The following is a 13,417-nucleotide window of genomic DNA, read 5'->3' on the forward strand; positions in this document are numbered from 1 at the left end:
GCATGATAGTTTTCACTCTCACAGCTCAGCAGCAGTTGTCATATCACAAAAGGCATCTGCGGTGTAAGAAATGTAAAAATAACCATCTTTACAACTGCACTGTGGGCCAGCGCGATTAAGTGAAAGTTTTTAAAGCATTGGTCACTGATTTCAATTGTGTTGAATAATTTTTAAATATTTTATCTAATTGCACTAGTCTTCATTTGCAAATTCTCAGCAATTTGTGATGTAGATGTTGTGTACCCATATACAAACAACCAACCAGCTGAACAGTGAGGATCACTAAGCTGTACATGTTAATGAAGAGATTAGTTGAGAGGAAAATCAGCTGTGAATGAAAAAAAAGGCGGTTTGTAAAGTTCTTATTTTCTTTTTGGGCATTTGGCATACACAGAATAGCACCGATAACTTATTACTTAGTTGGTACATCTGATGATTAAATAATTTGTTTAAGTATTTTCAGACCACATAAGAACTAACAACAGATCATATGAACACAACATGGTAAGTGCCAACAAATGTAATTTGTTTACTGAGGAAAAAGAAAGGTGAAGAATGGTGCAAGTACTATAATTTCTTCTGAAATGAAACTGCTATTTAATCTTTTGGTTATAAGATGAATTTCATTGAATGATGTATAGATATAAAACTAAGGTGCACTTATGATGTCTGCAGCTCACCAGTTGCATGCTGCTGTTGGCAATTTGTTGTTGTTGGTCATAGCTGGTCAGATGATAGTATAGAATAGCCCGTGAAAATTGCCCAATCTAATAACATTTTTTCTGAGTATGTCGAGATTCCTTAGGTGGTTGTTAGGTTGGGACCTGATAGATATTCATAATCTTGGTTGTTGCCAATATTTGGCTGTTTTTCCGTAGTGTATCACAATTGCTGAGGTTGTTGTTAGGGTGGAATGTAATGTTGTAGTGGTCTTTCAGTCGAAAGACCATTTTGATGCACCTCTCAATGCTGACCTACCCTGTCCAAGCCTCTTCATCTCAGAATAACTACTGCAACTTACATCTATTTGAACATGTATACAATATCAGCCCATGGTTTCCCTCAACAGTTTTTACCCCATTATTCCTATCCAGTACCAAACTCACAAATCCTTGGTGCCTCAGAATTTGTCCTGTCAAATTTTCCCTTCTTTTTGTCAGGTTGTACCATGAATTTCTTTTCTCCCCAATTCATTTCAGTACCTCCTCATTTGTTACATGATCTACCCATCAAGTCTTCAGCATTCTACTATCGAATCATATTTCAGAAGCTGCTATTCTTTTCTTGTCACAAATGCTTATCATCTACCTTTCACTTCTGTATGAGACTACACTCCAAACAAATATATTCAGAAACCCAACACTTAATTTTATATTCAGTGCTAACAGGTTCCTCTTTTCGAGAAATTTTTGCTTGCTACAGCCAATCTTTATTTTATATCCTCTCTAATTCAGCTATCATCAGTCAACTTGCTACCCAAATAGCAGAACTAATCCACTACTCTGAGTGTCTCATGTGCTAATCTAATTCAACAGCATCATCTGATTCAGTTAAACCACATTCCATTACCCTTGTTTTAATTTTATTGATACTAATCTTATAACCCCTTTAAAAACATTGCCCATCCTGTTCCTCTGCTCCTCCAAGTCTTTTGGCATCTCTGATAGAACAGCTGCAAGCCCTTGGAAAAAAATAAGTGCATTAATTCCCCCTTGTTTTGAACCATTTGCAGTACTGTCACAGCAAGGCTACACTGGCTAACATTAGAAGGCCAGATCAGCATAGCCTAAATTGCCGTAGCCGAAACAAAATACCAGCTAACTTCATTTGCGAAGCATAGGAATGTATGAACAAGCAATTTGATTGCGTACACTTACCTGCCCTGGCCACTAATGTAATTTCAGGCAGTGTCCTTTCCTCACCTGTTGATGCTGTCCAACATGGTGTGTAGTTTTGAGAGCTTAATGCATATTTCATTGTGGATAATCACATCCATAACAGTTGGGTCTTTGTGTTTTTATGTACTGATTGGTGGCTAGCAAGTTGTTTGGTCGGTTGGTCCATGACCTTCTCTTAGTTGGGTTACAGATGGATCAAGTGTAGTTGGGCCCACCATCTGTCTCACCTAAGTGAACGTTAATGTTTCGAGGGCAGGCCAACCCCCCTCCACCATTCCACCCACCCCCTGGAGGTGTCTGAGTGCCATTGTCTATACTGTCCTTTTCATGGGTGTTTAATGGTATGTTGGTAGTCTATTATAGACAAAGCTTTAAAAAAAAAATTATTGTGTTTTATGTAAATCAATTTATGAAAATCAATTGTGGGCCTTCAGTCACTTAAAACCTTATTCTTAAATTTAGTTATTGTCATTGCATTGCTTTTTCACTTAGTGTGCATTCCCCCATTGAAAACTTAAAGGTTAAGGTATTTTGGAATTTTTGGAAAATCTACTGTGGGCCTTCAGCCGCTTAAAGCCTTATTCTCAAAATTTCCACTTAAGTGAAAACATTGCAGCCTTCTGCCCTAAAATATTGTGGTAAGCTATTCTAGCTTCATCTAATATTCTATTTTCTCTGTACCAAATGAGGTGATGCAGTGCTGAACAGCACCAACTCTACTGGAGAACGGCAGTTCAAATTTCGATTGGGCCATCCTAAATCTCCCTAAATCACTTAAAAATAATGCCAAGAGGGTTCCTTCAAAAAGGACATGGCTATCTTCATTTTCCTAATCTGAACTTGTGCTCTGTTTTTAATTACATCATTGATGGAAACTTAACCCATAACCTTTCTTCTTTCTATTTTCTCTGTGTTGTTCTCTTCTGAGTTGTAGACTGCCATCTTCACCTCTCCTAAGTTATCAGATGCTCATATCTTATTGACATTTAGCAGTAATGGTTGATATCTCACTTTTTCTGTGCTATTATGCCTTCCATTAATTTGGCTTTAAAGTGATTATCACACTTAATTCTGGAAGAGTCAGGGTTCCTTTCTCCTGCAAGACGAAAGAGCGATTTCTGCCTCTAGTTTCTTCACTTTGCTGATTGTTATTTTGCTTTTGCATAGCTTTGAGTTTTTGTTTCATACTTTGTTCTTGTATTATGAATCGATTAGATGTTAATGCTATGTAAGTTTGATCAGAAGTTTGTTTTATTTTAGGGTTTGAGTAAGCTGTCTTTATATTATGACGGAATTGATTCATATGGTGCTAATGCTCCGAGCATACTACAGGTGCTAGGGGAGACCAAAGAACAAAATAAAGCACTCAAAATGGAAGCAGAAGATCTGAAACAAAAACTTAGAGATGCTCAAGGTGATATAAAGGTACGTATCATCATATTTTAAAGCTGGTATTGTGATGTGGGTTTTTAGGCATTTTTAACAACTGTGGACATAAAATGTTTGTAATATGCTGTAATGATAAGGTAAAATATAATGGGCACAGTGATGCAACTGACAAAAAATACTGAATGAGATCAAAGAGGAGTAGAGAAATAAATAAAGCAACACAAAGATCTTGTGATTAGGGGAAAAAGTTGCTGGAAAAATGAAATGGAGGTATTATGCAAGGAGGGAAAGGGGGGGGGGGGGGGAGAGAGAGAGAGAGCTATGTCAAAATAGTCAACAGCAGCAAAATGCTAGAGAAACTAGCCATTACAAAAGTCATTGTTCTGAAACTGTTGGGTTTGGTGACTTTAGCAATATGATGATTGTCTACTTCGTTGCCCTTATGTCACAGAATTGTTTCACATTTGATTAGTATTTACTATTCTGAAGATAAAGAATGAAATACAGGAAGTGAAAGTTTATCTACAATATGCACAGAAACGAGACAGCAGTTTTGAGTCATGAGAAAATGAAAGGGAAACAGTAATTGAGACGTGACTTTTCAGGTTATCATGATGGGTCTGTTGCAAATACACTTCTCAGGTTGGCCACTGGGTCATATTGTGCAGATACCACAGTCATCCGTACAACTATTCAACATCTTCATGTGGTGTTAATTGTTGTCAGTACTGCAAGACATGATTGATGCTAATTGTGTGGCGGCATCAAAATTTATCATGCCAGGAGCAGGCAATACACGTGCACAAGAAGATGCTTACAATAGAGGAAAGCATTGCTCATAGTGTCCCCTGCCAGGAATTGCAGAAAGGCCTTCTGCACATGTACTTTGGGCAATGACTCTACAGCTGAACACACCTGTGATTAATAGCTGAATTAAATCTCAGCTGAAGTGCTGTGTCAAACTGTGAATTGAAAGTTTGTGTGTTTCCTGCTTATTTTAATGGTAGCCAGTGCTGGATCCTAGGTGGCACCTAACTGAAAACCTGCATCGCTGTTGATAAAATTGTCCCCCCCCCCCCTCCCTCCATACAGATATGTATGGCCCCCATAAGAGCATAGTCACAGAAAGATGACACTGAGGATAAAACTTAAGTCTTTTCATAAAACATGCAGTGTCCCATGTCTAAGCAATGCTCTGTTACCACTGATTTATCAGGTTGCCCCAGCCATGTATGATGATGGTGTTCAACACAATGTTTTTGCATGGTTCGGCATGTTTGGCCAATATATGGTTTCCAATTGTCATGGGAACATATATATGCCATGTTTCCAAAGGTCAAGATCGTCTTTGACCAAACACAACAAATTCTTAAATTCTGCTGCTTGCCAAACAGTGTCATGCCTCTTGAGGATTCTTTCTGTTCTTGAAAACGTGCCACCAAAGCATGACAGGAACAGCATTGTAGTGGATGCCTCCACATCTTCATTGACATCCCAGCTTTGAACTTGCTTAGAATGGAATGCATGGCATGTCTATCTCAATAGCCATTGAGATGGAACACCACTCCTGGATGTTGTAGCTCACCACACAGACTGTCAGTATCTGAGACCACATGTGCTCAGTGTGCCAAAGAGTGTAAGACAGTAACGCATCGTGTAGGATGGTGATGGCTTGTGGCTTACGAATATAACTCTGTGTGAGTTGGTTTGCAGTAGACACTGTGTCCCAGTGTACCATCGTCTTTTCTTCTGACCATGACATCCAGAAATGGCAAGATACCATCTATTTCCACTTCCATGGTGAACTGTATATTCAGATGGACGGAGTTCTGGTGCCAGAGACAAATTAGGTTGTGTGTCTATTCTATGGGGCCACACCACGAATGTATTGCCTACATTCTGCCAGAAGCAGGAAGGTTACAGAGGACTTCCCATGGCAACACTACTCATTTGTTCTAAATATTGGTTATTGAATAAGAAATAAATTAAGCACATCTTTAAACAATGCCACAATGTCTTTCTCAGATTTGCTGCTGATAAACTCAGTCCTGCAGAGGTACTTTCGTAAATAAAGATACTATGTCAAAGTTAACCAAAAGATCCAACTTTTTGTATGTACATCTTGTGCCAGGAGGTCTGGGGGACTGCGGCCGTTCTTTGTTGTAAGAAAGTGAAACACCTACACTGTCCTTATGTTGTCATTTATTGATGGTTGACTGTTGATGCTTGGAGAGACGACATCACAGTTACAGGTTGTCAGTGTAGTTACAGGTAGTCAGTGTAAGCCAGTTGTTGGCCACTAATGCATCGTATGCGTGGATTCTAATCCCTTCAGCATCAACTATGGTCTGAAGACAGTGTACTGAAGTGCTGAAACTGGTAGCTACACATTAAATGACAACATAAGGATGGCTGTAAGTGTTTCATTTTCTTACACATGATCCAGTGGTTGTAGCTTAAGTGCCTTCAAGTGTCCTATGAAGCCATTGATTTCCAGATATGATGCACACATTTGCCTACAGGGGGTCCCAGCAGCAAAGTAAGATGTTTAGCCAGGAAATATTTAAGAGTGCCATTGCTGCTCACTGTTGGTGAAGAGAAGATCCATCCTTGTGTATCATCAGCAGGCTGTACAGTCTTGGGGGGGGGGGGGGGGGGGACTGCAGCCTGTTGGCACAGACCTTTAATGACTTTAGTTGGAATAGAACTCTTTGTGAGGAGGTCTAATGTTTTTCTCTTAATCTTGTCTGCTGGATCCTCTCTTAGCTTACAAATGGACACTTCACCGTGGAAATGGAAAAAGATGGCATCTTACCATTCATGGATGTCATAGTCAGAAGAAAAGATGACAGTTCACTGGGACATAGTACCTACTGCAAACCAACCTGCACAGTGTTATATTTGCAGACCACAAGCTGTCATCATATTGCACAAAATGGTAGAATCTTACTCTCTTTGGTACATCAAGCACATGTTGTCTCAGATACTGACAGTCTGCCTGGTGATCTACAACACCTAAGAACGGCGTTCCATCAGAATGGCTATTTTGATACATATACCATGCATTCTGTTTGAAGCAAGTTCGCCGGCCGGTGTGGCTGTGCGGTTCTAGGCGCTTCAGTCTGGAACGGCGTGACCACTACGGTCACAGGTTCGAATCCTACCTCGGGCATGGATGTGTGTGATGTCCTTAGGTTAGTTAGATTTAAGTAGTTCTAAGTTCTAGGGGACTGATGACCCCAGATGTTAAGTCCCATAGTGCTCAGAGCCATTTGAACCATTTTTTTTGAAGCAAGTTCAAAGCAGGGATGTAAATGAAGACTCAGAGACATCGCTGTTCTTGCCATGTCTTGAAGAATAGAAAGAATCCTCAAGGGACAAGACATCAACCATATTTTTCGCCCACCAGCAAAATTGAGGAATTTGTTGTCTTTGATCAAAGGTGGTCTTAGCATTATGAAATGTGGCGTATGTAAGATCCCATGCCAATGTGGGAAATCTTATATTGGGACATGCTGAACCATGCAAAAACGTTTTGTTGACATCATCAACATACACACCTGGGGCAGCCTGATAAATCATTGGTAGCGGGGCATCATATGTTTTACGAGAAGATTGAAGTTGTATCCTCAGTGTCGTCTTTTGGTGACTGTGTTCTTAAGGAGGCCATACATATCCATATGGCAGACAGTCTTATTAGTAGGGATGCAGGTTTTCAGTGAAGTGCTGCCTGGAATCCAGCACTGTCTTCATTTGGATTAAAACAGGAGAAACAAGAGCTTATAATTCATGATCAGCATAACAAACTGCAGAGATTTTTTTCAGCTTTTAACCACAGGAGCTTCCGGCGGCACAGTCATTGGGCATGGAGCAAAGCACGGGAGGCCTTTCTGTGGCTCCTGGCAGAGGGCACTACGAGCACCACTTTCTTCCAACTGACTGTCTTCCTGTGTGTGTATTTCCTGCTCCCGACCTTGTAAATTTCAATGCCATCGTGTGATTATGATCTGTCATGTTTTGCAGCACTGACAATAGCAACTACCCCCACATGAAGATGTCAAACACTTGTATCGAAGAATGGGTTATAACCTGTCCCTGATGTTTTTCGATCTGTACATTGAACAAGCAGTAAAGAAAACTAAAGAGACATTTGAAAAGGAAATTAAAGTTCAGGGGAAAGAAAGAGAAGCTTTGTGGTGTGGCTATGACATTGTAATTCATCAGAGATGGCAATGAACTTGGAATAGCAGTTGAATGGATATTGTCTTGAAAAGCGATTGTGAAATGAACATCAGTAAAAGTAAAACAAGCAGTTCAGACAAAAAGAGAATAGCAGATTTTGATACATGGTGCCTCTTGGAGTTTGCTATCATATCCTATATCGAAAGCGTTATCTCGCATTACCTGCTATGTTCGCGAGAGGTGAATGTGTTCCCCCACCCCTGCCCTGTCCACCACCTCCTTGGCTCTGTGCAGAGGTCAGTACTCAACCTGGACTTCCAGACAAACACTAGTCTAGCTTGAAACATTGGCTCGACTTTTCTGGAACTTCTTATGCCATTTGGGGAGACCATCTTAATTTGCACCGTCAGCACTAAGGATGACCACGGCATAGGGCGCACCTTTGTTGGTGGCGAAAAGATCTTTAAATATCACCTTGCTTGATTTTTACTGCATAGTTGTTTGCCCTGTACCAGATCACCTTTTACATCTGGTAACACAAATTCTCTAAATCTGTTGTATGCTCTGATTCTGCCAGGTTCTCCAGAGCCTCTGTGCAATGAGCAAGTACCACTCTTTGGCACTACGAATCCAGGAATTCCTTCACTTGCTCACTGAAGCTGGCAGTAATGTGTCATTTGTTTGGATTCCTGGATTGAGGCTGTTGATGCTGCTGCCAAGACAGCAGCTCAACTACCCATGGCTTTTAGCTGTTCTGTGTCCTTGAATACCTTCAGTGTTGCTGTGCATCTATCACTCTGGCATGAATATTGGCTATCCCTAATGCCTAGATGACTTCCTCCTGTTGCAAGGAGATCATTTTAATTAGGCTACATATCGGTTCTTTCTTTTTTCCTCAGCTATCCTCATCTGTTATGTGGTGACCTCATACCACTCTGCTCTCATTGTAATGAACCACTGACGGTGCACCACTTTCCAATCTAGTGTCAATTTTTTAATCCTTTACACTTCGCATGTTTGTCAACAGAACTATCCTAGTTTTAAGTAGAGACTGCACAGGCTGTGGAATGTTCTCTACACTTTACTCACCCAAGCATTGTGATTTAATTTTTGACTGTGAACACTGGTTGTCCTAGAAACTCTTTCTGAGCAGCCTCTTAAAAAAGGATGGTTGTTGTAATTGTACATTTTACCTTCATTCTTTTTGTACCTCTTAATGAGCATTTCAGGATCACTGTTGTTATGCTTCATGGCTTTACTGGCCTACCAATGCTGATTATGTTGTTATGTCTCGACTAGCTTCAAGAGCCACAGAATGCTTATCCTAGAAAACAACCCATTGTAACTCAGGATATGGGTGCTTATGACCTAACCTGTTTTGTGCCCTAAAGCTACTGCCCCCTGCCAACCCCCCCCCCCATCTGCCCCCCCCCCAAAAAAAAGGTAGGGCTTGGAATGCTTTAGGCTGGGTATCAGACGATTCACTAAGTAATGTGATCAGTTGTAGAGCATTGAATCATGTGTTGCTGGGCATCAGTCACTTCGGTTGGAGTTTCCGTGCTCTATTTCAGTGACTGATACTTGTAACTGAAATGGCAATCCTTGATCAGTTGTCTGTGATACTCATACTTTCTTAATATCATAACAGTTGACTTATATTCCTATGTTTAGCAAGGATAACAAAGTTTGATGACGAGCTGTAATGGCAGCTTAGTTTGAAAATATGCAGTAATCCAGACCCTATAGATTGCGACGCAATTTGAATCACAATAGTACTCAATATAGTATGGTAATAACTGCAAAGTTTATATGACTATATAAATTACTGCAAGATAGAAGCAGAACATAAATTGAGTAAATACATAATTTGAAAAATTACTTATTACACAAAGTAATTACCTTTTTAAGAATTTATATCTCATCGGAAAGCTTAAGTGACAGGTTATCCAAAATACATTTCACATTTCATCAAACTTGCTGGGGTTAGTTAATATTGAAATACTAAATACTTAAATTGTATTGTATTTTTGAACTCCACAACAGCTCCTAGCGTACAAATGTTAAGGGCATATGTTGATGAAGAAAGTTGTTTCTGGGGAGTATAAATAATATCTAACAGTATCCAATCCCAGACTTAAATTGGTACAAATTTTAATTTCTTGTGAACTCTTAGACTTCTAGTAAATGTCAGCTGTTGTCAGATTAGCTTACATGGGTTGGTAAAGCAAGCGAGGAATAAAAATTGCAAACTCAATACAAATTGGTTGAGAGTTGAACTAAAGAAATAAAATTGTCGAGTCTTCAAGCTGCATGTGTACCACCGTAGGTAAATTGTGTACATGCTTGACTATAAATTGGAACATTAACTATGGCAGTTTCAAACAGAACATGTCTAAAGCTAATACATTCTGTGTTGCCATACTACATATGACAAGAAATTTTAACAATGGTTTCATGATGAAATGACTTCTAAGTTGTGTTACAGATGGTAGGTCTTAAACAGGAAACAAAAGAGTGTTTGATGCATATACTGTAGAAGATTATCTGTCAGCCCTAGCGGACTTTAAGATAGATTAATATTCATACTCAGTGTACAGAAAATTTTTTACACTATTATGAAAAGCCTTGGAGTTACACTGTGCTAAAACCTAATAAATATTTCAGTGTTGAACTTTTTCATCTCTGTATTGATCCAAATCATCTCCAATATATAAGATTGATGTTCTTTTTTAGGTACTCAGAGAGCACTTAAATCAGCAGCGTAATGCTCCGATTGTCAGAGATAATGAAGCATTTCCTTCCCACCAGAGGGAAGAATTAGTTCAGCAGTTGGAGACACTGAATCAAAGGGTATTGATCCATTCATTTTTACTTATTATTTCTTACAGGCTCATTAATAACACAACATAATTAAAACTCTTTGGTTACAGTACTATTTTTTATTATTAAATAGCTAAAATACCAACTTTTTTTGCTGTCGTAACTAATCTATGTTCCTTCCTCATAGAGGACCTGAAATTCGAATTTTGCTAGAAAGTTATTAAATATTTATCTCCTTCATTGAGCATAATTCGTGACTGCCAGTTTCTAGTGTGTTATGATGATATCATCTATTTCCCCCATTCTTTGTGGATTTGAGCAGTAACACTACCCACCCATGCACTACAGCCTGCAGAAGGCCTCTTACTGCCTCTTGTCATTGCCCCATACACCTATGACTATAATTTTGCACATATTTGTTGCTTTGCGTTGTACAAACATGTCTTGATCTGATTGTGAGTGACTCACCTCCCACCTCTTTGCCTCTTGTTTTATTTCCATCAGGAAGTCAAAAATAAGAGTATGTTTCTCAAAAATTTGTAAACATTTGAATTTTGTTGATATGGTTAAGTTACAAACCATTGGAATATGTTCAGTGTAAACTCCACACAACAGTAATATTTTGTTGAGAGTGTGTGATATTAATGCTAGCAATCTCCACAGTGCACACAGATGGCTCTTGATCTTCAGGCTGTTCTGGATGAAAAGGAGGATTTAGTGACAGAACGAGATGCATACAAGTGTAAAGTTCACCGACTTAACCATGAACTGCATGTAGTTTTGAAGGGCGACAGTAACAAGGTTATGGACGTTGATGCTTTGGTCATGGAAAATAGGTGAGGCACATTATGTTTTAGTAATTTCATGAATAAACCCTAAAATCATAATTGTGAAGGGTAGCAGCGATAGTAATGTTTCTTGATGCTTTGATCGTGCAATACAAGTGAGATAAACTTGTGGAAAAAAAAGAAAAAAAAATTCTCTTGAAAAGTGAAATGTTTTCTGCAATTTTCATATGGGATGAATTGTGTTAAGTTTATTCTGTATCAGACTATAGATTTGGTATTGGAAGCAATGTTCGTAATGTTCACAGTATTTCATATGTTGTGCAAACTGATGTCCAGCGTAGTGACCTTAATCATGTGTAGGTGATGAACTGTAGTAACAATTCTGAGTGATTTCACCTTATAGGACGTATCAAGAGATTCTGCTATATCTCCACAATTAAAGGGGATAGAAAGTATTCTAAATAGTTTTCATGAAAATAAATGCCAATGTAAGCTGGAGAGCAAGTCTTGTAATGACAAAATCATCACACAATGAGAGAATTTTGAAAAGGAGGTGGGGGGGGGGGGAAGATTGTACCATTTAGAAAGGACTTTAATTGTCAGCTACTGTGCTGAAATTCTGGGGGGGGGGGGGGGGGAGAGAGAGAGAGAGAGAGAGAGAGAGAGAGAGAGAGAGAGAGAGAGAGAGATTTTTTTTTAACTGAATGTTTGCATGTATAACAATTGTCCCATTTGTGTATGCTCATATAATCTTCATTTTCTAAAATAATGAGCTTAATTGCATACTTAATTTAATCTTGCTCTTTAAATTATTTACACACCATCAGAACTTTCAATCATTGCCTCTATGTATTCTAATACAAATCCTCGTAATCTAAATATTCTCTCCTGCTAATGAGTCTGTTCATTTCTAGCTTTTTATGTATTTCTACTCTGCATCTTACAGATTTGTGATTATTTGCAGCTCAAAGGTGGTTTGAAACTATGACAGCCTGTAATTTTTTTTCATTTTTTGATATAATGGAGGAAATTTTATTTTCATTAGGTCCTTATCAAGTTGCTATGGGATTTGTTTTCTTCTGGGAGAATGGATGAAGGACAAATGTGTTGTTCAACACAAATTCTATTAACATATAACCTTCATTATTTCTAGTACTGTACCCAGAGTTTTCTGCTACACAATCAATATTTTTTTCTGCCATACTTTCTTGATTAAAATCACCCTTTATTGCCTTTTAGTGAGATTACTATGATTTATCAACTTCTGTAACTCTGCAAGAAGGTGTTCTGTTTCCAGAATTCGAGCATATTTGTGCACAGACTCAAACGATTTCTATAGAATATCTTTTTTTAAACCAACTCATCCTTTTACACTGGAAATTACTTATAAATCTGAATTATTGTTTGTAATTTTCATATTTTAAAATTAAAAATGTCACCTGAATATCCTTCTTGCTCTTTCCTTCCAAGCATGCAGAAAAAATTCAGTTTAATTCTTTTTTTATGCCACATCTTAATTTTAACTCCTCAACCAACTTAAAACCCAAGTAGCTTCAAAACCTCAAATTCTGTCTTATTCAGAATGTGCCTCAAGTACCTGTATAATTCAGAGCTACCTCCTTGTTATAGGATATGGAAGTCTCTGCTCCAGATGTGTACCCTTTTCAATGCACATCTCAGGGTATAGAGATTAGAGTGGATGCCGGAAGACTGCCATTGGACATTCAAAGTGTGGAAGTGTCACCTAGATTATTGAATCATGGTACATGTTGGTCCAGAACTGTATTTGGTGACATATCCTGTTTACCAGCAGGACACTGTTGTTGCTGGCCATGGGAGTACTCTTTTGTGGGGGATGTTTACATAGGGTGAAATGGGGCAACCAACACATATGTCTCATTTTATTCTCACCAGTGAAAGATGCAGTAACTACTGTTTGATTCTGTGCATCCATTTCTTCATCTTCACATCCCAAAAACAATCTGTGCCTTCGCCAAGATAATGGACCATGAAGGCCTCCCTTTGATTTTGGTCTCTGGTTGTGTCCATGCCACACTGTGCTGTGCGTTTGTGAGAGCAAAAGGGGCTGTATTAAGTGCCTAAATCAATTGCTTTCAGTTTATTGTCTGTTAGATGTGGAGGTTAAAGTTTTGCTAATAGTGTAGTGAAAGTTTCCATATCTTGTCATTTTTTAATGCATATGTCGATGTGGGCTAAAGTGAAAGGCATAAATTTGCACTTAAACAAATGCCAGTAAAAAACTAGACAATGAAATAGGATCATGTATTTTATGTTAAAATTTATAGTGTAAATGTTTTATATTGTTAGTTGTAAAAGAAG

The 13,417-nt window shown here is 38.6% G+C and overlaps 1 protein-coding gene across 2 annotated transcripts in view; it reads left to right on the forward strand.

Annotated features, from left to right (window-relative positions):
* Window positions 1-13,417, forward strand: part of LOC126169482 (coiled-coil domain-containing protein 149) — a 58,340-nt gene that overhangs the window by 9,701 nt on the left and 35,222 nt on the right. For both annotated transcript variants that reach the window (XR_007535457.1, XM_049920646.1), the window contains exons 3-5: window positions 3,159-3,323; window positions 10,203-10,319; window positions 10,953-11,125. Coding sequence is in view for 1 of the 2 variants with exons in the window: in XM_049920646.1 (XP_049776603.1) it covers window positions 3,159-3,323; window positions 10,203-10,319; window positions 10,953-11,125 (455 nt within the window). In the remaining variant the exon portion in view is untranslated. The remainder of the gene's footprint in view (window positions 1-3,158; window positions 3,324-10,202; window positions 10,320-10,952; window positions 11,126-13,417) is intronic.

Source organism: Schistocerca cancellata, chromosome 1, assembly GCF_023864275.1.
Source record: "Schistocerca cancellata isolate TAMUIC-IGC-003103 chromosome 1, iqSchCanc2.1, whole genome shotgun sequence".
Classification (NCBI taxonomy): Eukaryota; Metazoa; Arthropoda; class Insecta; order Orthoptera; family Acrididae; genus Schistocerca; species Schistocerca cancellata.